Source organism: Myodes glareolus, chromosome 23, assembly GCF_982192425.1.
Source record: "Myodes glareolus chromosome 23, mMyoGla1.1, whole genome shotgun sequence".
Taxonomy (NCBI): Eukaryota; Metazoa; Chordata; class Mammalia; order Rodentia; family Cricetidae; genus Myodes; species Myodes glareolus.
In genome coordinates this window covers 11,711,561-11,738,175 of record NC_142048.1, presented here as the reverse complement: position 1 = coordinate 11,738,175, position 26,615 = coordinate 11,711,561, and the positions used below count along the sequence as shown (strand labels likewise).

The 26,615-nt window shown below is 32.1% G+C and overlaps 1 protein-coding gene across 3 annotated transcripts in view; it reads left to right on the top strand.

Moving 5' to 3' along the window:
• Spock3 (SPARC (osteonectin), cwcv and kazal like domains proteoglycan 3) overlaps window positions 1-24,593 on the top strand; it is a 346,847-nt gene extending 322,254 nt beyond the window's left edge. For all 3 annotated transcript variants that reach the window (XM_087900747.1, XM_087900748.1, XM_087900746.1), the window contains exons 8-11: window positions 14,390-14,611; window positions 17,515-17,577; window positions 20,185-20,322; window positions 22,937-24,593. In XM_087900747.1, the coding sequence (XP_087756873.1) occupies window positions 14,390-14,611; window positions 17,515-17,577; window positions 20,185-20,322; window positions 22,937-23,106 (593 nt within the window). In that variant the 3' untranslated portion in view covers window positions 23,107-24,593. The remainder of the gene's footprint in view (window positions 1-14,389; window positions 14,612-17,514; window positions 17,578-20,184; window positions 20,323-22,936) is intronic.
• The last annotated feature ends 2,022 nt before the right edge of the window (window positions 24,594-26,615 follow it).

The window sequence follows — 26,615 nt, the reverse complement described above, 5'->3', positions numbered from 1 at the left end:
TTTATTTTCACTAAAGAAAACTGTAACTATTCTTCAACTCCAACAAAATATCTGGATTTTGTAAACAGGAAGTGCATTGTAAGCAACTTCCAAAACTCTAGAACTGACAGAGATATTTCACTGTCTGGAGAGTTGACCAAAATTTTTTGTAACATCAGGTCACCCATCTTCAGTATCCAGCAGACTTTTCCATAAAGCAGGGAATTTGAAAGACAGTTCCACCTATACTGTCAGTTTGTCAGTCTTTTTTGTGTGTCTTCTGCAGAATGTCTGGCAGACATTTTCATGAAGCAGGAACTGTGAAGGAACGTCTCACATTTAGGAAAGCTCAGCAGTTATTTTTTTCTGTGGATCCTGAATGTCCAATTTATACAGCATAACAACAAACAATCCAGGCAAGGGCTGTTTCTTGTCCAAATGGCTCCATGAGGAGCCTCTTCAATGTCCATCATCCTCTTAAAGTATATTGGTGCTACCAGGAGCAATTGCGTCTCATTTTCACGAAAAGTCCTAATTCTTAAAACATTTTAAATGCCATATTTTGTTAGTCTGTGAAAGGTTTGAAGAATACCTATCTATCTGAAATATACCTCTACATATTTAGAAAACCTAACTAACATTACTACAAACTTGACTATTTTAGATGACTGTCTATTAAATGTATTTTAATTATACATTAAATTTTTTAATGAACTGCACAAACATAATATTTTAATCAATAGCAGAAATATACATATAACAAAATTGACCTTAAATTTGTATCACTAAATCAAGATTCAGAGCAACACAAAGTATTCATCTCTGTAGCTTACCCCCATTAAATGTAAACAAACATTTATAAACACTATTTGGGAATTTGGGCACAGTCCTCTCAAAACTGTTTCCTGCTTTTGGTTGGGCAAAGTATATTGGGGAAAGAGGTTTATAGAGACCTTTCAGGGGGCTGGACTTGTTCCATCACATCACAATAGTCTGGAAAGAATACACTCGCTCTCATCCTCTGTGGGAAAAAAAAGAAGCAGAACTTCTTTTCCAAAGTAACATATTCTTAGACCCAAATTTTGGAGTCAAGATCACTTTAAAATATATACATATATGTTGGTTTAGCTTAGCAGCCTGTACAGTGAAATGTCTCTCAGTACCTAGCTCATTCACATTTAAAAATGCACAGAAAACACAATAATACACATAATGTAGACTCTCTGTTTATATTTCACCTCAATTTTTAAGCCAAATTAAAGCAAGTTTAATAAATACTGGTCAGGATGATGAACTCTGGCCAAGTGCATTTCCTGTTTCCCAGAAAATGACAATGAATTGCATTTTGGAGCTTTTTAAAGGTAAACCCATAAGGTCCAATCAGTGGGAAGTATTTATCTGACATACAAGATATAATATGTACAAGAATGTCTTCAAACTTCCTGCCTACATCCAGTCAGGGACAAGAATACATTTTAACACACATCCTGTCTAAGTAGCTCCCTCCTACATGTTACTAAGCACATCCAGTGTAATTGCGTCAAATAAAGTTGTTCAAGGAACTGAAAACAAGTATCCTGTTATTTTATATTAACTACAGACTTTAACATCTCAGGAATTATCTGTCTTTGGGCAAGGGGTTCATAAGTTAGAGGCAACTTGGTAGATTGACCTCTGTGACTTTAAGGTGTGGTAGTACACACCTTTAATCCCAATGCCTGGGAGGCAGAGACAGACATATCTTTGAGTTCAAGGTGTGGTAGCAAACACCTTTAATCCCAGCACTGGGGAGGCAGAGACAGGTGGATCTCTGTGACTTCAAGGACAGCCTGGTCTACAGAGTTATTCCAAAACAAAGATGTATACAGAGAACCAGTCTCAAAAAATAAAAATAAAAATAAAAAAATAGAGGTTAAAATAAAGCCACATAAAGATAAAAAATACACAGAGAATCTTGATACTGTATGCTATTATGCTCTCTTTGAATTGTTTAAATGCTGAGAAAAGAACAACAGCTGCTAAAAGACTTTTGTTTATAAATGCTGCTAAACTAATCCAAGATAGGTATTTTAAAAATACCTAGACTTCAAAATTAAAGTCAAAAGGTATGTTACTTTGAAAAAGAGATTTTGCTTTTGTTTCCACAAAAAATGAGAGGCTCTGAATTTATTCAGAGTTAAAAAAAAAATCATCTTTGGCCAAGGGAGACCACCTGAAAAATCTCCGACAGAAACAGATTGCCCAGATGTCTAAATTCTACATCCAAAACAGATTCAAGACTGCTGCCTGAGGTGACCAAGACCCACAGGATACTCCAGTCAGGACTTGATTATAACTCTAAATTTTCTTTAGGTCCCCATAAGATCATCAGTGCCCCCAACCAACAAAAAACAGCCTAAAATACTACACCCACATTCATAACAAATGGACTATGGATATTTTTCTTTGTTTAAAAAAAAGAGGAAAATGGTGTGGGAGAATTATCTGTATTCTGTCAATCATGTATTTTAATGAAACGCTGATTGGCCAAGCAGGAAGTATAGGCGGGTCAACCAGACAGGAAGTAGAGGCGGGGCAATGAAAATAGGATAAGGCTAGAGAAGAGAAAGCTCCCTCAGCCACTCCTGCGCAGACCACCAAAGAGGCAACATGTAAGCTGCCCCCGCTGGAAAAGGTACTGAGCCATTATGGCTAACATAGATAATGATAATAGATTAATATAAATTACAAGGACTAATAAGAAGCCTGACCTAATGGGCCAATCAGTTTATAACCTAATGTAGACTCTGTGTGATTTTCCTTGGGACTTGCTGGCTTGCTGGGGTACTGGGCGGAACAGAAACCCCAACAAGCCGGCCCTCATGTTACATAACTTTGTTTCGTGAATCTCTTAGGCACAATAATTAAAGCAACATAACTTTAGCTCTTAAAAAAAGAAAGCAAATAAAATGGTATGGAAATTTTATATTTCATGTATTTAGAAATGATATTGAAACATAGCTGAATATTTATAAGATCAGAAAACCTATTTTTCCTAAGAGTCAGGTAACAATGTGAGTTCAGCAGCTTGGCTGGCAAGGAATTTTCCAGCATGAGATGCTCAGTTTATCATGATTAGCAAGAGCTCCAGTCCTACCTGCAACCATTGAGATTCAGTTTCTGTCAAGATGACAGCAATATGACACAGTTGTGTTTAGAATTCATATTTTTCTAAAATACTTTAACTTTCCTATAATTATATCATTTTTCTGCAATCCCAACCTTGTATATTTGTGAATCTTAATTTCTAGGATGATTTAACTTATGTGAAAAATTAAAATCACTCATGAAAATAATTTTTCACCATGTTAATCTTCATCCAGTCTTCTTACGCATTTCAGAAACAAATTATAGTATTTACCAACACTCTAGGAGAATTGCTGACATTTGATTTTGACTATATTATAAAATTTTGGGCCGTGTAAGTGATTTTTGGTCTTTCAATCTTAATTTACTTCATAGTAACAACAACTAAATGTACCTGATTTTCCATCTTGAAGAAAACATTGGACTTGGGAAGGTCCTTTTAGCCCACTGCATACTGATTTATTTAAAGGATTGATATCCACAGAGATCTTCTGAGTACATATTCTTTCTTTAATAGAGCACATTTTCAAGGATACTCATTGAATTTGAGTTCACACAAATCTTTCCCTAAGTTTTGAGGCATAGGGAAAGCATTGGAGGGCTCAATGAGGTGCCTCATTGGTGTGGGATGTCCTTCTGTATACATGCTGTTTTATTTGTTAATGAATAAAGCTGATTTGGCAGGGCAGAATAGAGCCAGACTGAAAACATCACTTAGGCATATTATCCAAGCAGTGTTTTAATTAATATAGTTTCTGATTGATTATTTTGGTTCTGGGTGTCCAGGAAACAAACAAGTAGCCTCCGTCTACACTTTGTGTATTACTCAGCTTTCTAAGAACAATTTTCATTCAAGAAATGTTGTGAGACCCTGTGAATATGGTCATTGGATTACAGAAAGCCCCTCTAGAGTTAAATATCTCTGCAAAAAAAGTGGGCGGGTGGTATGGGACCATGTACAGAATTGCTTGAGAACTCAATGAAAAATGAATTTGCAAAGAATGTTCCCTTTGCAACACAAATGTCAAAGCTGTGTTGCAGAGAGGTCAAGTTTCTTCATCACCCTAAATCTAGAAATCTCCATGGATGTGTCCTTCCTCACATCCTATCCCTAATTTGTCAACCAATTCTGAAAGAGCAGGTTAATATCTCCTGTTTCTTGATTTTGCATTTTGAACTATCTCTCCCGTTTTCCCTTCCTAAAGTGTGGGAATAATAGGCATGAGACAGAAGTTCGAAGGCCTTGCCCACCTCTGTTTGTTTTTACTTTTCTTGCATAGTATTAATCTATTAAAACATTCCATTACTACTCTTTTCAGTGACACTACAGTAAACCAAATGCAGTTAAAAATTTAAAACACACAGAGTTAGGTTTGATTTATATATTTTAATATGACATGATCAGAATCCAGGCATTATAGCCTTTTAATAATTAACTCTGACATTAACATAAAGACTAGAAAATATTCTAGAACATTCTTATGACCTTTTAGTTATTTTACACAGAAAAGAACAACAAAAAGTTTGCAATATCTTTTCAACAGGAGACAACAAAATCTTACAAAAAAATTGTCATTTCAATAGAGAGAAAAATCTCATTTTAGTTTTGTAGCAAAGAAGCATTTTAATCCATTTCTCGTATGAAAACATTTATCTATCTGTCTATCTATCTATCTATCTATCTATCTATCTATCTATCTATCTATCTATTATGTATGAATCCTTAAATATTAAACATCATTGACTAAGATTGTGGGAATCTTTCTAACACTTCATGCTTTTTAAATTTGTTTCCCATGTTTTGTTGTAATGGGTCATTTTATTTTTAGAACAAATTATTTTTTAACAAAATAATGTTAAATATCTTGCATATAGTCATTTTTCTGGAAGAGTCAAAGTTGCATAAAATTTTAATTTCAGTAATTTTCTTATCTAATAGAGAGACATATGATGTAGATAATTATAGAGTATTTGACTCTGCAAATTCAGTAGATTCTGTGACTATACATTTTACAATTTATATAGGCATATGTTTTTTTAATGTGGTGAAATGAACATATTTATTCACAGAGCAAAGTAAACATTCTCCAGGCCATATAAGAGAGGTAAAATATGCACATTTAAATGCAAAATTTTGTGTTTTATAAGTGATGAAATAGTTAATAGCTGGTTAGCTAACGTAGGAATATGATTTCAGCATAATCAGACTCTTGGCAATTATTTGATTTTTCAAAAATAAATATAGTTATTGTTGGAATAAATTTTATCATTCATTTGAAAAACAACTGCATAATTATAAACTTTCAGAAAATTTAATTTTGATAAATTTTACAGTACTTTTAAATATTTTTAAAAATAAAATCCTAAATAGACACAAAATATGCTTAATAATGTATGCTGTTCACTCTAAATCTATAGTTGACTTATTTAAATAATATTAAACTAATATTTTCTGCAAACATTGATTTAAATAGAAACTGAATTTTTAAAACCTCTGAGATATTGTTCTCATGAAAATTGAAAATAATAATTTTATTTTAAATTTTAAAAATTTGATAGATGTAATTTATAGATGTATTTTATATAATATCAATTTATAATAATACTAATTTATAGTAAAGCTTTCCTCAAAAGATTTTTTTTCTAATTTGCTAATATCATCATCACATATGAAACTCACTTATATAGGTAAAACATATGTAAAAAGCATTTGGCTATTACAGCTAAGGGAATCTTTGTATGATGATAGATTCCAGTACCCATTTTTCTGAGGAAACAATGGTTATGGGTATACCATAGCAATGAAACATACTGCATTTTTCACATTTTTGAGGAACAGAATAATATCAAATAAACAACTTTAAGTTTAATATAGAAATGTTAAAAGAATGTAGGCAAAGACTGCTTGCTCATTTCCCAATTGTTCAAGCCCAAATAATCATTCAGATACTATATTAATTCAAACACTATTCAACCAATGATTTAGGCTTAGTCATAGTTAGCTCTTACATCTTTAATTAAACCATTTCTATTAATCTATATATCAGCACAAGGCTGTAGCTTAATGATAAGGATCCAGTGTCTGTCTCTTCCAGCAGCTACATGACATATTCCTGACTCTGCCTACTATCTATCTATCTATCTATCTATCTATCTATCTATCTATCTACTGCCTTACTGTACTCTGTTAAACCATTGGCCAAGATAGTTTTATTCAATAAAAGCTACACATATACAGAAGGACATCCCACATCATCTTCCCTTTTCTGCCTAATTAAAAAAGAAGGCTTTAACTTTTACATAGTAAAATTACATATACAAAACAGTTATCAAGCAAGAATTATAGTTACAATATTTAGTCTATTTCCTTGTGAGTCTAAAGTTTTATATTTAATTCATTTTTTATAATAACTAGGAGAAGCTATAATTATAACCATCTAGACTTTAACTCCATCAAAGAACAGGAAGTACAACCAAGCAACTTTCAAAGCTCTATGCTTCACAGATACATCTTAGTACCTGGACTCAAAGTTTTTTTTGTAGCATTGGAGCATCCATCTTTAGCCTACAGGCCGATGGTATTTGGCAGACTTTTCCATGAAGCAAGAAATTTGAAAAATTGTTTTGCCTTGTACTGGCAAAGTTTGTCAGCTGCTTTCATTTGTGTACTGTAGAATATCTGACAGTTTTATTTATGAAGCATGAATTCTGAAGGACCATCTCATCTTTTGGAAAGTTTAGTAGTCATTTTTTTTCTGGGTCTTGCATGTCTAGTTCATACAGCATACTATAAAGCAGAACAAGGAAGAACAGTTTCTTGCCCAAAAGGCTAGCATTGTCACATTGAAGGCAAATTTCACAATGAGTGCAATTTACCTCTCTGAAGTAATTGGTGCTGCCAGAAGCAGACATGTCTCATTGTCAAGAAAAGCCTACTTTTTAAAAGATTTTGAATGTTATATTTTATTGGTCTTTGATCCTATGGATCAAAGTGTTGAAGATTATCTAACTGAAATATATCTCTGAATATTTAGAAAATCTAACTAACTTGACTACAGTTTGACTATTAAAAATGATTATCTATTAATCTGCATTTTTTATTTTAGCATTATATTTTTAAATGAGCCTCACAAACACAATACTTTAAACAAGAGTAGAAATATATATTCACAGTCTAACATTTTGACCTTAAATTTGTATCATAGACCAAGATCCATACCAATGCAAAGCATTTAATTCTTTATCATATATACCCCACATTTTTAGAAAGAGATACAATGTGATCATTTAAGCATTCATAATTAACCCCCATTAAATGAAAATAAACATGTATAAAAAGTCATTTTGTGAATTTGGACCCTGTTCTATTCCAACTGCTGCTTGCTGGGCAAAATATTTTAGGATTCACAGAAACCTTTTGAGGGGTGTTCTATCAAACCACATTAGCCTGGAAGAATCCATAGGTTCTAATCTGTTGTGGAAACAAAAGCAGAACCTCATTTCCAAAGTATTATATTCTTAGATTAAAATTTTGAAGTCAAGATACCTTTAAGTGTTGCTTTAGCTTAGCAACCCATACAATAAAATGTCTCTCTGAACTTAGCTCATTCACAGTCAAAAAATTCAAAGAAAACACAATAGTATACACAGATCATACTCTTTGTATATTTTTTATTTTTATGTGGCTTTTTTACTCTATTACTTTGTAATATTTGTTTTATTATTTTTACACTTTCAATCTACGTCTTTTTATAACTGTCTGTACTCATATTTGCTTGCTCTCAAACCTATGTACATTTCGAAATGTACTCTGTCTCATTTAGAGGTCTTTTATGTCTGAATTTGTCCTATTGTGTATCTGAAATCATTTTCTGATAAGGAGCATTTTAAAATGGTAAGCAGTTTGGTTGTGGCTGCTCTGGATGCTGGCTCCACTTCTCTTGGCATTTCAATATGGCATAGGTATGTTTACTGCCAGCTCTGGGACTGTTGGGTGGGAGCTATGCTCACCACCTCAACTATGGGAAGCATTGTGCAGTACAGAAACTGTTTTTGTCTGAGTAAAAACGACATCTGCCATGCTGTGTCGTCTGGAAATGTCTCCGTCTGACATTCTTTCCTGCCTGTGCATGCCTAGTAGACCAGATCTAGCTGCTTGCCCAGGTGGGAGTGCTGAGAGGCAGGCAAGCTCTCAGCTGCTTTCCTCCTAACTCCTAGTGGGCATATAACCACCCAGACTGAAGTGTGTGGCTGGCTAAGCAGGTTAACCCCAAACATATGCACATCATTTTGTAAATGGAGGCTGCTCGTTCATTTCCTGACTGCCCAGAACCGAGTCAGTACCTAGACCCATAAAAAGGTGAAATGCCTTCTTATTTTTACTTTCGTTAAAGGTGTTGCTTCAAATTAATTTCTATGATATTAATTTTGGTATTGCTGTTTGCTGACTACATGTAGATATTATTGGATGAAAATTAATTTTACGAACTGAAAAAAAATTGTTCTATTCTTTCCAATAAATTCTCCAGTCATTTCTACTAGGTGTAGTTTTCACCAACTTTCTCATGTTAATATTAACATAAATTGTGGAGCAAATAGGCAGGAAAGAACTGAAATTCATATCTTACTGAGTAAAGAAAGAAGAATAATTACGAAACAGATTTGTTCTCTTATTTCTAATTTTCCTTCAAAAGATGTATTTGTTTTAACAATTCAAGTTGCATTCTGTTGAAGCATCTGTGTACCTTACAGCCATGTTTTCAAATTTTGAATGGGGAAAACTAAAAGATAATGGGCTATACCTTTTAATAGAAGCAAAATCAAGATGGCAAACAACAAAGGTGTGGCGGTTATTGCACACAACTCTTTGATTCATGAAGAACGAGGTCAGACATATATTGGAAATCTAAAATCTGATTTGGAAAAGTACATGAGCAAGTTTAAAATTGCATACATGTTGAGTTTAGAAAAATCCACTGTACCTGGTCAGTGCCATTGAAAATAAACCTGGTGTTTCTCAATGGCACCATGGGAAAGGTAAACTGGGGTAAAAACCAAAGGCTCTAACTGCTGGAAATTCATATTCAGTAAAGAAGAGGGTCTGAATTGGGAATGTTGCTGACCAAGTTTTCTCTTCAAAAATGGTCAGACAGGGAAATGGGTTAGAGAACCAGTTTGCAAGTTGCTCAGACCAGTATACTTATGGTAAAAGGGAACAAGACTAGGTATTGAGTTGTTAGGAAAATTTGGATACATTATCAACATGGTGCTGATTGTGCAGATATACAATGTAAGAGTTAGGAAGTAGTATAACCTTGCATGGATACCCCAGAAAGGTGAATCAGGTTGAGTTACAAGGTCATAGTCACTAGAAGGAGTTACTGAGTAGTCATTCCATGAAGATGGCAACTATGTTTCATTGAAGTTACCAGGATGGTGGAATATCCAGCGTCCAGGGAAAGAGCAGGAGGGGTGAGGGAGTCAGACCATAGAGAGTTATGTGTATTGTAAGTGGCAGAACTGGAGCCCAAATGAAGCCATCACAATTCTCAGATGCAGATCCAGAGCTGTAGGGTTTGGCTATTCCCTGCTGGATTTTGGTGTTTCTTCTGTCTAGTCTTTCTTTGCTATCCTCCATTTTCTCATTTTGGAATGATAATACCAGTCCTGTATCATTGTATGTTAGGTGTCGTTGCCTGCAACAGTATGTTATCTCATAGATAAGAGGCAGCTTTGAGTCAAGGGACTGGCTTCAACTGAGAAATTTTGGACAGTCTTGAGACTGATGATAAATATGTGGACTTTTGAACCGCTTAAACACATTTTACATTAGGAGCCTCTTGGTGGAAAAGGGAGAAAATTTTATCATTTAAAAGTGATCTGTTTGGCTGTGAAGGTGACAAGGGGTCAATTTGCGCTTAATCTTTATTATAAATTAGCCAGGATTTAAAATTACCAGAGAGATACACCTCTCTGGGGCATCTACAGAGATACTTAACTAAAAAAAGTCCCACCTCAGATGTTTATAACAATATCCTATTGACTAAGAATCTAAACAAAATAAAGAAAAAAGGATAAAAGAGTTGAATATTTGCATAAATCTATTTCTGATAGTGGCCACATGTGTACAGTTTTTCCTCCTGCCACCAGAGTTAGAAGTGTTTCTTGGCATTATGCCTTCCCTGCTGTGATGGACTCTACACTCAATCTACAAGCTAAAAGACACCCTTTCTTCTTTGCATTGCTTTTGCCAGTTGCTTTCATACAGCTATTAGAAAAATAGCTAATACAATCATTGATATCCAGTAGCAAGTCTATTAGAAACAAGACAGAAATAGAGTCATGTCTTGAGACTTAAGTGTCAGGATGTTTGATTCCCTTTAAATGCAATGACACCATTAATATAAAATGTGGTTGCACCAAGAATGGAGAAGTCGCTTATCTGAGTGACTCACTATCAATCAACATTACTGAGTGTGTTACTTGAGTTGCAGATTTTGTTTTTATAATATAAAGTAACCTGTGCATTTAATTGATATCCCAAGATTTTATTTTATTCTCTAAATTAAAAAAATAATAGCAAAAGAAATATGCTGGGAATCTTTTAATAGATTGTAATAGAGCTTTTATACAACTATGAAAGGAGTGTGGCATTTATTTTCTTGTATCAGCTTGGAAAGCATGGAAGAGATGATCATTATATGCAAAATCCTCAGATAAAGAGCCTACTCTCAGAACCTGATGATGTTTTACATCACTTCTCACACACCAAATGTTCTCGCAGTGAGAGAAAATGATGGAGTTATTTCAACCCCCAGGCTATACGAAAGCATTCTAATTCCTTACCACAATATTGCTCACTTTGTGTCATGCTGTCCTCACATTGAGAGGAAGATTGAATTTGGAATCAGATGGCTTAAAAATAATGTCCCATTTTAATGAAATAGGCGCCTTCTAGGTATAACATGGAAATTCATTTATTGAAAACAAACATCTAAAGTTAGGAGATAAATTTCCTTTCCTCATTTCAAGTAATAAAATAAAACAACAAGATCATTGCTTATTTTGGTGTTTCTAATTATTGAGACATCTGGCATTTTCTTCTTTTATTAGGAAGATATAACTTTCTCTATAATGAAATTTAATTACGTACCATACCACTGCTAAGTGATGTTGCAATTTTGATCAAATAGCATCTAATAGTTTGGGGTACTTTTAGCCTATGTATTTGAATATGTAATTATAAATTTATGTGAAGCTTATTTAGTGCAATAAAGCTATTACATTGCTTTATTCTTCCAGAAATGACTCATTGACCTGACAGCACAGTCAACTGTGGGTCCATTCCGAGGCTCAGGAACACTACACACCAAAGAGTGGGAATTGGCATTACCCTCAGAAAATTTAGCATCCACTAGAAAATTTCTATTCATAATAAATTTCTGATTACTGGGTAAATGAAACTTTTCAATTGTCATATCTCTAACAAAGTAATAGCTTTCTTCCTAACTAAAATAGTTTATTGTTTTCAGGATGGCTTTATATAAGAATCTGAACTTAGTTTAAAGTAGATAGCAAAACAAAACAAAACAAAATATTCATTATCCCTATCAATTAGGAGAATGAAAATCTTAAACAACTTTGAAATTTCACCTTACCCCAGTAATAATGGCAAAGAGAACAAGGCAAAGTATCACTTCAGGAAAAAAAAGTTGAATATTTGACTAGAAGGTATCTTAAAATGTTCAAAAATTAATAGCTAAAACAAAGGGAAATGTATAAATTAAATGTAAATTGTTTATACATTTATACAAATCAAAAACATAATGATTTGTAATAGTTTGATGTTGTGATTTGTTGTGTAAATGTCTGACATGCGACTCCTGTGGGGATAGATACCCATATGCTGAGAATAATAGGAACATGAATTTTGCTTCTACCTCTCTTTGAAAATTCCTTGTTGTGATTTCTTTAAAGTAAATTTAACTATAATGTGCCAAATTTTCTTTGTAATTTATTTGCTTGGTATTTGTCAAGTATTGTATTCTATTAGATTCTTCTCTCTATAATCAGATAATATCCATTAGTTGTAGAGATCTCTCCACTGTTCCCTGAGCCATCTCTTCTATTTTATAATCCTCCTTTTCTCTGTGTCCAATAATTACGTCTGTATTAGGCTGTTTGGTGATGGTACATAGCTTTTTTTCACAGTCTTTTCTGTCTCCTTCTACTCTAGTTTTCTCTCCTTTCTCAGAGACACTGCCCCTCCTCAGTGTCTGAGCCCCTACAGCTCAGAAATCAAGATATTCTCCCAAGTGTTTCTTAGTAATAGAATCAGTTCCATTTTTTTGCTTCAGTTTGTTCTCTGGCTGAAGGAGAGTGTCATGATGACAGTCATCTCTTTTCTTTCTTTCTTCCTTTCTTTCTTTTCTTTTTTTTCTTTTTTTTCTTTTTATTTTTTTATTCACATGATTTTTTTTTCCAAGACAGAGATTCTCCATGTAACAGTCCTGACTTTCCTGGAACTCACTTTGTAGACCAGGCTAACATCAAACTCATAGTGGTCCACCTGCCTCTATCTTCTGAGTGCTAGGAATATAGGCATGTACCACTAGCACCTGGCTCATCATATGCATTTTAACCTGAACCTCTGTTGTCTGTTGTACAGTTGTTTTAAAGCAACTATGAAGCTCAGATTAGTGCTCTTAAAGCAGAAACCACATTATGGTAAAGAAGTTGAAAAAAATACAGCTAGGTAAATAAATTTCCAAATAATACTGAGTAATTCTCATCCCCAGGATAATATTAGAATGTGAAAACTGAGAAACGTGTTTTACTTCATCTTTAAGAATATTTTAATCAAAGTGAAATTAGGGATGATTTGTAAGGATGTATGCATAAAGATGTATTATTCACTGCTCTCAGTGGCCTACAGTTGGTTAAGCCCAATGAGGCAATCAGTTTGATATTGAAAGCAAAAAGGGGAATATGGTATGTACACACTCATAAGTGTATTCTAGCCATTAACAAAGGACATTGAGCCTATAGTTTGTGATCCTAGAGAAGCTAAATAAGAAGGTGAACCCAAAGAAATACATATAGTTATCCTCCTGGATATTGAAAGTAGACAAGATAGCCGGGCAAAAGTTGGGAGCAGGGGGGTTGTGATGGGTTGAGGAGATGGGGAGATGGGGAGTCATCTCTTTTCTAAGAAACTAAGGAATTTTATAGGAGATTAAAAGGTGGATGGAGGTGCTTTTATATTTTGTTCATGCCCACCTTCAATTCTCAGTTACTTTTTCTATATTCCTGCCTTGCCTTCCTTCAGATCTTTGTCTGAACCCCATGTAAAGGTGTCAATAAAGGGAATGAACTTCTTTATCTGACTTTCAGGAGTTACTTATTCTTGTGGTAGAACCTCCTCAACCTATAGCAACTCATGAAGAACTTTAATTGGATTCTTCTTATTAAAAACTGAGTGGCATTTCATGTCTCATATAATCAAGACTCAGTTGGAGAAACTGTATTATTTTTTCATATTTTGGGGGGTAATATTTCAATGGTTCAAATCATTGGTGGAATTTTATGAAGTATAGGATTTACGGCTTCAGTAAGATTAGTGAATGAACACATGTCTAATAGCACATAGCTTGGATACAACCCAGTTCAGTCATTTCATGAGCTCTACTACTACTCTCCAGTACAACCTGTTACTTTTCATTATACAACAATGGTAATTGTAAAAATAACTACAAGAGGAACTGAAGTCAGAATGAATAATATTGCACCATAGCTATTCCTTCTCTTATTAATAGTTTTATGTGCAATGCTACAATCACTGTAGTTTTATCAATGTGTAGGATACCTCGGAACTGTTATCTAGTATGTGTTAGTAATGATTTTGTATAAACAGTATTCTTCATTTCTTCATATGAAAATGGATTTTATCAGCTTTTGTTATCCATATGTATTGGAACTTATAATGATCTAGTATCAGAGAAGCTTAAACAGAGATTAGCATAAGTAGCATATAATGGCAATACCACATTCCATGAAACGGTGACTAATTAGTGACAAATGTTGTCTGGTTAGTTAATATTCAAAACTACCGGTAGACCTTTTTATGCCTTATGTACCTTGAAGCAAATTTCCCAAGTTGAACTTAAAATATTGCATTTACGACTACCAGTACTTCCACTCTGATCTTTCCCATATTAGTGATTTATTTTACTTCCTGATGATGGTTTTTCACATACTGAACTAATAATATTCTCTATGCATGTAGGATTTGATACCAGTATTTTGCCAATTTGCAAGGATTCACTTGGATGGATGTTTAATAGACTTGATACAAACTACGACCTGCTATTGGACCAATCAGAGCTTGGGAGCATATATCTTGATAAGAATGAACAGTGCACCAAGGCGTTCTTCAATTCTTGTGACACGTACAAGGACAGTTTGATATCTAACAACGAATGGTGCTACTGCTTTCAGAGACAGCAAGGTAAAGCTGAGGCTACGATGGTGCAATTAGTTGACGTGCATTTCAAATTTCATATTTCCCTCATTATAGAAAATATTAGCATTAACCAATGCTTCATTCATTTTAGTAGATTTTTTCTAATGTTAATGTTTAATGAAAGAACAAATAAGTACCATAGTGAACAAAATAATTGTGTTGAAGATACAAATATTCTAAATAAGATAGAAATAGTAATTAATATTTTATATTAATGCATTCCATTATAGTTTCCATTAGGAACCAGCAAGCACCACACAGAGATGTGAGAACATAGATATTAAAACTAATCATTGAAATTAATTTGCTATCTGCTTTGCCTACAGTGTAAAATAAATGGAGTTTTTATCACTATACCGTGGAGTTTTAATGTTTCATTTCGTGATCTTATTAAATGAGTTGCATGAACAACGGTATTCATGTGAAGTTATTTTTACTCATTTTATTTTCAAAATTACTTGGTCTTTCAATCTTGCCAAAATAGTTTAGCTTGTTAAAAATTCACTAGTGAGAGAATATTCCAGAATTGTGTGAGAAGTGAGACCAAAGGAAGAGCAACAATGTCCTTTGTATGCCCTTTAGAATAAATTACACATTTTTATATAATTACCTCACATTCCCTTTTCTCTTTCTTCTCTTCAGTTCCTCCCAGGTGCCACCTCAAATCCCTGCAAATCTAATTGAGATAAAAATTCACTTAAAATTTAGAATCATACTTTTGGATTGAATTTAAACATGTTATATATTAAATACATGCAGGGAAAACACATAAAAATGCTTCACATTATAATAAATATTTTGAAAACAAAGGAATTATTATTATGTTTGTGCTAACTGAATCAACTGGAAACAGATTGCTATAGTACAGCTAATATTGGCTATACTTTTTAAACTTGATGAAAGATGAAAGAATGAACAAGATATAAACAATTATTACCATACTTCATAAACTATTATAGGGATTGCTTTGCTAAGTAAACTGTGTACATTTAATAATAGTCCAAAAATTGAGGAGAAAATAATTGTCTACATATTGATAAGAAGTAAATCCACCATATGTTTATTTAAGGAAGAGGCCATAATCATCCTTTAACCAGCTTAAGGTTAAACAACATAGGTGAGGACGGAAGTGTGGAGGATCTGGGAAGAGCTGAAAGAAAGAAAATCACAATCAGAGTTTATTTTCTTTTAAAAATATCTATTTTTAATAAAAAAGAAGAAGCAAAAAATTAACTTTGAAATACATTATTAAATATTTTAAATTGCACACACTTACAAATACAGATTATTGGCTTAATTTCATATGCATCCTATGTAAACAGGACTCCCTAAAATGCATTCTAGTCATTAATAGCTAGTGTACCTTAATTAGTAAGTACGTTTACATAGTAAATTCAAGTATATTATTATTAAAATGTATTTGTTCATACTTGTCATACTTTTCTGTATTTTAACATTTGCTGTTTATATTTTGTTGTTTGTTATAATATGTTTTCCATGTTTATTCATGAGTACTGAAAAATACATAGATGTGAACATACGTGTAAAATCTACAAAGCTAAGTTCATTGAATGTGATGGTGCATAGTAATCATGACAGTCTAAAAATTGGGAATGGTACATATAAAATTGTATGAAAATGTTTGAATTGAAATTATCAAAAATTTAATTTTAAAATTATTTTAAAACCTTTTTCTAAAACACATTCAAAAGTAGGTGGAATTTCGGGTGCATATCAGTATAAATCTCCACATTTATTTAGTAAAAGTAAAAAAAATCCATTTCTCCTTTACAGCACATTAAAGAACTATTTTTAATAAAATTGGAAAGCTTGGTTAATGTTATGTCAGTAAGTAACGAGACCAAGAATTTTATTTGACATTACAGTGTATCTTAATTTATAGTCTTTGTTTTATGGAAAAGTTAAATCACATCAATTTAAAAATGAACTAAAACAACAAAGTAAGTTACATAGTATTTGAGAATAAATTACTTTTTCTTCCCGTAAGATACAATATTTCTGTTCTCATGTACTGATCTAGATAATATACAATTTAAACACATTAAGTATTCTTTCTTTCTGCTATCTTTTTAATGATTGAATTATTTTGCAGTTGGCATAGTAAACAATTTCAAAATTATTTGAATTGTATTAAGTATTTAATCTTTTTACAGAGAGTATATAGTGTACAAGAATAAGAATTAGTTTGATATTTTTGTGTCCCATGTCAGATATAATATTTTTCAATATCTACCTTTCTCAAAGATAAAACTTATTCATTTGTTCTGATGGCATTCAGTTAACTTTTGAACAAACATTTTAAATTACAATAATACATATGGTATTTTTAACTATTTAGACTATTCAAATTCTCTATACATGCATGTGCTCATTTGAATCACCTATATTTAATACAACATAAAATATATACTTAGACTTTGACTTGCATATTCTAAGGTTTTTTTTGAATCTTGACTTATGACAGTTTATATTGTATTTTCTTCTTAAATTATTACACATCTGAAGCCTTTGTATAACTAGAAAGACAAAGATACACAGTAACAACATACAAAAACAAAATGGGTAAATGTCTAATATGACTTGGAAGAAGCAGTATGGTTTTCATAGATTATTTTATAATGAAAAACAATTAAATTTATGTAATTATGTTGCAAATCATTATGCTACATCATGTACTGTACATAGCTATTTTGGTGTACATGTTTATTATGATATCCACACATATATATCCATGTGCTGCTATAATAACAAATGAATAGCATGCATCTTCTCGTGAGATGAAAAACTTCCGTGAGGTTGAGAGTTTGGCAGGTGCACATTTCTTGCTTAACGAAATCCTGGAAGTATTGTGTTTAATGTCATTGCAGACCCACCTTGCCAGACAGAGCTCAGCAACATTCAGAAGCGACAAGGGATAAAGAAGTTCCTAGGTGAGTCACAGTTCATTCTTCTGGAAGTTTTATTGATTATATAAATAACCCCAGGGAAGCAACAACATAAAATCAATATTAATCCAACAAAGCCTGACTGTGTTAAATTTCATCAGCAAAATTTATGAACTTTTGGAAAGTCATTACTTTTATTACCACACTTATTGAAGGATATGTCTGTTTTATTGCTCCAATATCATGTTCATTTTGAAAGCTGTTAAAGACAAAAGGATTTAAGCAATACTAAATTTACAAATCAGCAAAAATATCCATTTCTGTGCTTAAATGTTTAACAACTGGTGACATCATACATCATTACCTATATTAAATATAAGCAAGGGATTAGACACATGGAGTAAAAAGTTCTCTAATTTAGAAATCGGGAGCAGGACTTTTAGTGGTTATCATTTTTAAATTTCTAACTGTAGATTTTAGTAAGAAAATTTTGATACAAATGTAGGTGGTAGATAGATAATAGGTACATAAAGAGAGAAAGAAAGAGAAAAAGATAGATAGATGATAGATAGATAGATAGATAGATAGATAGATAGATGATAATTGTATATTTTAACTAAACTCTAAAAATATTTTTAATAATTGACTATCAATATATCGCAATGCTGTTACATTTCCTTAAAGTATATATATACCTATAATTACACGTTATTAATAAATATCATTTGAAGTCATTTTAAATTGGAAACATTTCTAAAATAGAAACTATATCCTACACATCCTTCATCTGGCTCTTTCCTCCCCTTTACATTCTGTAAATTATCATAGCTCATTTGTAAAATCTAATCAATTATTATTGCTAGAATTTAAGTTAGATTTGGTCAGTTCAGCCACTGTTCATATTTTAGCCCAGTAAGTACGTTTGTATTTTCACAGTACGCAGAACATTGTGAGTATATATTGAAGCATTCATATTTTAAGACTTTACAAAGTCTCAGAGTCTGAGTAATACACGTTATTTTATATAGAATCTATACAATTAAAGTACAATAACTTTAAATTGGAACATTTTCATATTGCTACAGAATTCTTGTCCCAGGGCTCATCATTCAATTAAATCGTTGGTCATAAAATGCTTTAGGTGACAAACTGATAATGATAAAAAACAAACTAGCAGAACAATTGTCTTTTTAAACGGTGGCTAGCTGCTTGCGATGACAGAAGTCATGACTGCAAATAATAGACCAATGCATGAGTATGTTTCTATAATCCAACGTTGTATGTCATACAGTGAAAGAACACCATTGACATCAAGGAAATAATTTAGAGTTGATTAAGGGCGAGGAATACTGGAATCCGTAAGACTGTCGACTTTCCTTCTTTGAATTTCTTTTCAAAATCACATTAAATGGCCACCTGGGAAGATTTCCCTTACTCTACTTTCATGATTCAAGAAAGTAGATATTAGAACACTGGGTGCCTTAACTGTTCTTTCTGAATAGGGTAAGGTCATGATGTATACCTAAATTGTACAGCTTTTCTGTCAGGATAAGGCATTCTGTGTTTCAATATGAAGATCAATTTGCAATCAGGCCAGTAGTGCAAGGGCTATACTTACCTGTGATCTCTTCAAAGTTTCTGACAATTAAAAAAAAACAACAATTGTAACATCATAATATTTTAAATATGTGGCTCTTACAAAAAAAATATTCTTGTATTTCATGGCCTTAAGTCTGTAGCGTAAATTCACAAATTTTCCACATTGGTAAATTGGTCCATGTCGTTCACATATTTCAAATGAATTATATTTGGATTGAACATATCATATATTTAATAGACTTATGAAGCTTTGTATGGTGTAAAATTACCATTCCACAGGTGGTAATAGAAAAAGACATTTATATTTTGTCTGTATACTACATGTTTTTTAATCAAAAGTCTATGACTATTCTGTTCATATAAAAGAATAAGTGGGGGACAAAGGAAAATATCTGATCATCTAGAAGTTGTGGCTAAGACTGGAGTATTTATTGAAGAATTTTACTAAGCTTATAAAGAACTAAACATTAATTACTACACATGTGCTGTGTGGCTATGTCAGGTTCTATTAGCAGGAGTAGCTTTTTTCCCAGCATTTATTGGCTAGACTTTCACTATTATACAAACCAAGAGACCCTAATATTTGCAAGCAGAGGAGATACCACAGAATATGCAATGGTAGAAATATATAATGGCATTAGACACAGAGACATTCACATATGTACACACACACATGCACACACATACATACACACACACACAGATGAATTTGTACTGTAAGTCACACTCTCATATTTAAACCTTAACATGAAAAGTGTAGGATTAGAAGATGATTTTATTTGGCATAAGCAAAGTAAAACTATATTGGAGAAAAACAGCTTGACATGTAATAATTTTTGGAAGGTATAAATGAATGTATAGGAAAAAAACCAAGAAATTGTCAATAATAAGACAGTTGAGAGTTTTAAATGCCATACTAAATGTTCTGAATGATTTAATATAAGCGTAGAATCAGCCATGTTTTGATTTAGGACATTAAACATAACAACCACCAAAAAATACACGTTATTAACAAAGTTTTTGCATTTGTGTATGTGACCATTCATTTCACAGGACAGTACATTCCTCTCTGTGATGAAGATGGTTACTACAAGCCTACACAATGCCATGGCAGTGTTGGCCAGTGCTGGTGTGTTGACAGATATGGAAATGAAGTCATAGGATCCAGAATAAATGGTGTTGCAGATTGTGGTAAGAGAAAGGCTCACAATTAAATATGTCAAAGGCTCAAGAACTTGTTCAAGTATTTAACAAAGCCCTACTCTATTTTGATTATCAAATACGTAGAATATATATGAATATTAGGGGTGAAAAGAAGTCTTGGTCTTTGTGTATTGTAAATTTCTATGCTAACAATAAAAATATACAAAACAGATACATTTAAGTATATAGAAGAGAATTAATAAAAGCTTCGTTCCAATTCCTACTTCAAGTTAAAATGTCTGTTACAAACAAAGCAAACATCTCTCGTTCTAAGTCTGTAAAATATAGGTGCATAGTCCTTCCCATACAGATAAAGAAGACATTCTCATTAATCTAAGTCTGTAAAACATAGTGCATAGTGTCTGCAGATCCACGTGGAGAGGATGCCTGTAGTCCTCTGAAGGAAATGCTTTATGTAATATGACCCTCATCCACCAGACCAAATGAAACCAACCCAAACAACGCACAATTTCAACACTATAAAGTGTGAGATAGACTAACACATTACTTGTTTCCTATGTTTACATATGAAAAGCATCATTTATATGTTAAATGATAGTTTTAGTTAAAGTTCTAATTATTTTATGAACATGTATTTTATGTGTCTATATAAAGATGATGTAAGAATTTGGCATTATATGTATTTTAAAGTTTTCAACTTTTATCAAAAATTTTTCCAGAAAGTAAGATTCAAATCAGTGTTCGTGTTGAACAGAAATTTAACTATACAGAACACCTTACTATAGTACCCTCCCAACCTCTACAATGGTTTAAATGCAAACTTATCATGCTGTTATGATTAAACATTTGGTCCCCAAATTTTGATGTTATTTGGGAACTTATGGAGCTTTTAGGGTGTGTAGTCTATTGGACACTGCATGTTAGGGCCGAGGCCAGCTTCAGCATGGATATCCACTTTCTGGTTTGCCACTTAGGATGCATCTGCCATAACTTCAAAATCGCTTCCCAATGTTCTTATTATTCCAGCCACCATGATTCCCTGCTGTGATGGATCATACCCTCTAAAATTTAGCCCCAGTTAGCCATTACTCCATTTTATCATATTTGTCAGATTGGTCACAGAAAAGAGAGAAGTAATTTCTTAAAACAAAACCATAGAGCAGATCTAATGGGTTTATTCTCACTATTTCAATAAAAATCATGAAAATTAAGTAGTCAGTAATAGCATGTTTCTCTTATGCAATTTGTAGACTAATAAACAAGGATTATTTAATAAGAAACAAGTGGTAGATTATAACAAATAATCTTACATAATTGTACCTTCCTGCCTTGCATTTATTTATTCTATAACATTTTATAGCTTGATTTGGGTGTTGGGGCCTTACACCCATTTGATCAAAGCAGCAACTAGGATTCAATACCTACCTTACACAGTATTAAGAACTATAGAACATATCTTTAAAATATAAATCTTAAAATACTTACATAATTTATGGCTTCATCTACCTGTGATAATAGTAATGGATAAAGTATTTTTATTTTTATGCTACTAATGAAAAATATATGCCATTGATTACAATAAGTGAGAAAAATTATTTTGGAAAGTTTATTGCTGGGTTGGTTTTCTTATACTACTGCAAATATAATACATTAATTTAAGAAACAGTTTATTGTTCCTAAAAATGGCAATTTCAGTATTATATGAAATCAACCAATTTATAGCTATATAAATACATTAATAGGAATTATAAAAATTAAGACAAAAAAGGCAGACAAAAATTAAGACAAAAAAATCACATGAAGACTTAATATTTATTACAGTTATAATGAATCTATGAGTGTTGCTATCTCTAGAAATATTAATAGCTGACTTTAAGTTAATATGAGTATTAATTTTCTGTTGTTCTAGTAACAACAGAGAAATCAATCTTACAAAGATGCTGGCTTAATCAGCACATGTTTATTATCTTTCAATTCTTCATGACACATTACAACAGATCTCTAAACTAAGCATCAATATTTTAGTAAGTTATTGCTATTTCTAGAGATTTTTTAGAAAAATCAATTTCCTTGACTCTTTGGTCTTCTAGAATTTTCTGATATGCTTTTATTATGTATCTTTCCCTCCAATTTGAATATCAAAACCTTGAAATCTTTTTGAACATACTTTTATAGTTACATCTCTTAATTATAATTTTCTAAGAAAAAATGATTAACTAGAAGGAAATGATAGTGAAATTGCCCAGGATAGTCTCCTGCTACAAGATCAGTAGTTGAATCATATTTATAAATTGCCTTATAATATTAATTCGAAATTTAGATTTAGAAAGTGTTTATTTCACTGTGATAACAGTTCCACCTCATATACTTGTAGGAGTAATTTAGAGAAGTATATAAGACTCTTAGTCTGTCATGGAATTCTACAAAACTTGGGCTGAGATCAAATTTACTGAATTGGAAATCTTACACTGTGCAGTGCTTTGAGGATAAACATTTTAACAAGTCAGAGTTTTACCACACAACAGTCTTCCCAAAAAGAGATTTTTCTCTTATTTTCATTGAGAGAAACAGCAAATTTTTTTGTTTTATATAATTCAGAACTCATTTCTTAGCCAAATAAATCTGGTGCTTGCTTTTGTAGCTATAGATTTTGAAATTTCTGGAGATTTTGCAAGTGGAGATTTCCGTGAATGGACTGATGATGAAGGTGAAGAAGATGACATTATGAATGATAAGGATGATATTGAAGATGATGATGAAGATGAAGGGGATGATGATGATGATGGAGATGACCATGATGGATATATTTGACCAGTTACAGCAAAAGTCAGCAATGTCTAAATTTTTAATATTTACAAAATAATAGCATATTGAGAATTTCCTTCTTATCCCTGAACAAAGTGATTCTAAACCCCACATATATTTTGTATAATTATTTCGAATATTGAAGCTAAAGTCATAGAACATTATGTTTAAATAAGAATTATTTAATTTTGGTTTTTATATGCCTTAGAAAAAAAGAAAACACATATGGGTTGTAGCCTGAATAGAGAAAGTTGTGAAGACTATCATAACAAAATTTTTATAAGAACAAATTATGTAATTGTTTCACAAACAAAAACCAATGATTGTGTGCTTAGGATCATATGTGTTGGTTTTATGACAGATTTAATAAGTTAAATTTATAATAACTTACTAATGACCTAAATTATAAGGATTTTATCAATTAATGCATGATGTTTCCTTCAATTCAAATTGGGCATCTTCCCAAACTTCTGGCAGGGAGAGGAAGAAAGGTGACACATGGTAAGACAAAGTTACCACTACTGAGTATTTATTAAGTGGTGATTTTTTTAATTATGAAGTCATTCTGGATATGTTTAGATCATTTTGTAATGTTAACTATGGAAAACTATGGATTCTGCGAGATAAAAGTTTTTCTTCCTACTTTTTAATGCAAATTGCATTATGTATCAGGTAGATTTATAAAAATATTGTTAAACAACATTATTTCTAGACTTTTCTATCTTTCCAATGAGCATCTGGGTCCATAATTTTATTTAGGAAGAAAAAGATTCATCTCAACCACTTCTTAATTATATATATTTCATTTGACTGAAGATCAAATATGAAAATATGAATTCTCATTTTTTATTTAATATAAAATTTTGTGTTTAATCTTGGAATCATGACATTTTTGTTAGTAGTACTGGAATTAGAGAATGTGTTGTATGGTGCCTTGCAAAAATAGAGATAGAAAGGATCAGCATGCATACTGGTATAGGATATTAGGCAATATTTAAGCACACATAATTAACAAATTATTGCTATTAAAGATACTGCTGGAATGAAGAAAATGGAATATGTTTCTTTCTTTTTTTCTATTGTTACACAATCCCATATGGACTTGTTTATAATTATTGTGAAAAGTAGCATTTAAGATTTTACTGTAACAAAAATTATTTTGTTCACTATACATCAGTTAGCATGTTCATTAATTGTGTAGACATTTTGACATACCACCTCCTTTGGGTATATGAGACCATAGTTTTGTGCTCAGAACAGAAATGGGAAAACCTGTTGAATTTTACATATTGGTATCTTTCACTTCAACAGTGAATTTACAGATTTCCTGGATTATTATTCATAGACATAAATTTGGTGAACTTGTTCCATCTAATTTCTATACATTAAATGAAAACTTCAGTGTTGACCATATGTAATATTTAAGCTATAATGCATTCTCTTTTTTTTACTGTTTATGTATAGTTTACAAAATAAAGAATCTTGTAACCAAAGTAAGCAACTCCTTAATGATTTTCTGGCATCCATAGTAGCATGGGGAGTTTTTAGTTTGTTTCGTGATTCTGGAAAATGACATACCACAACAACCAAGTCAAGAAAGGCTTTGTGAGTTATTTTTCAGTTTCTAAACCATAATTGTTAGTATCTTAAGGAGAGTTAAGATTATTTTTGTTGGTTGGTTAAGCTTAACTTGTTCACTTGTTAAAATATTGCAAAATAAATAATTTTCTTTCCAAAAGAATAGCATTTTTAAGATTTATTCTGATTATGTATTTCTTAAAATAGTTACCTATAGTTCTTAATAAGACTAATTGAAAAATAATTGAATAACTTTGTCTATGAAAATTTTGTATGAATAATAATAATTACACTGAGGTTATCATGAACGACTACAAATCAAATTACATATAGCTATTTAGCCTAAAACCATGATCTTGAAGTTAAACGTTTTTTATACTGTCATCATTCAGAATTACAGGAAAGCAACTAAGTTAACAACAAATTCAAATATGGAAAGAATACAGGGCAAGAAAATTACCAAGATTAACAAATGTTTTCTAACTTATTTGTATATAGTAAATACGTTTAAATGTGTGTTCTTAAAGTTTTATTTATGGCAGGTATTAATTGCCTTGACCAACATGTAATTTACACTATATCTGTTAATTCAGTAAATTTCTGCCTGGACATTTATTTCCAGTACTATAGATATTGGATGTTTGTGTTAAACGAGTTACTATTCTAGTTTAGGAGATTTAGTATTGAACAAAATATTCATGCAGATGAAATTCTAGTATTCCACGTGGACAATGTACATACATTTCTATTCCATTACCTGATAGAGCTGCATGTTCTAATATAATACATCAATTATTGTACTATACAGAGTTAAGGAAAGAAGAAAATTTGAACTTCAATAATATTACTTCATTCCAATTCATAGACTCAGATAAACATATTTAGCTAGAAGGTATAATTAACTTAATGGTTTACTGTTCCTTAAGCTCAATTATGATTCATGGGCAAGAATGCGAAATAAGATAACATTGTAATCTTAATTTTTATGGTATTATTTATCAAAACACAGCAGATCAAAGACTGGGTGACATTTTAGATTACAATCAGTCAAATACTAAACAATAAAGAAAAAGATAAGAAACTTTCGATGAAAATATTCAATGTTTCTGGTACATCACAAATTTATAAATTAGTAAATATTGTGTGTTTGTGTGTGAGTTTGTATGTGTGTTTGTGTGTGTGTATGTCAAAATGATATGTGAAGACAAGGAAGGCAGAAAAATAGTGGGATGTCTGCCAGTCATTTAGCACAAATCAAATCCACTTAGAAAAAGCAATCATGATGAATTAGTAAAACAGGGTCTAGGAGTACCTGCTTGCTACATACATTTTGCCGTTTCCCCCCCAAAGCTTAGGATGTTAAACACAACTCCTGAGTGTTGGTTCATTTATTCTGCTGATGACATAATCACAGGGAGCACCTTTACAGAAAAGCATGAATCAACTCATTCTATGTAACAAATGTTTGAAGATTTGTTTCTTATAAAATGAATACAGACTCAGTTGCCTGTAATTAATAGGGTGCTATACAAAATGATTTTTCAAGATGACACAGATTCATAGGAAAACTATAGAGATAGAGCAAACCAGGATTAGTTACGTGTTTTGTTTGCCTGATGAAAGCATGCATGTATATTTTAACATGCTAAGATTAAGCAAGTGAGTTCTGGGCCTTAGATGGGACACTGAGAGCAACACCTCCCCACAGACTCAGGAAATATCAAGGTGAGTAGGAAAAACATATGAATCAGGACAAGGACGAGTGCTGGGAAATACTGTCTGCAGAAAAGAGACATGGCTGTTGCATAGAGGGATTAAGAGCAATTTTGTTTACCTGAACATGAACTACACAAGTTCAAGCCAGTTAGATATTCTATCATGTAGGTCAGAGGAGGACCTGAGGCCCCATGACCAGCAAAGGAGCTATTACTTGATAA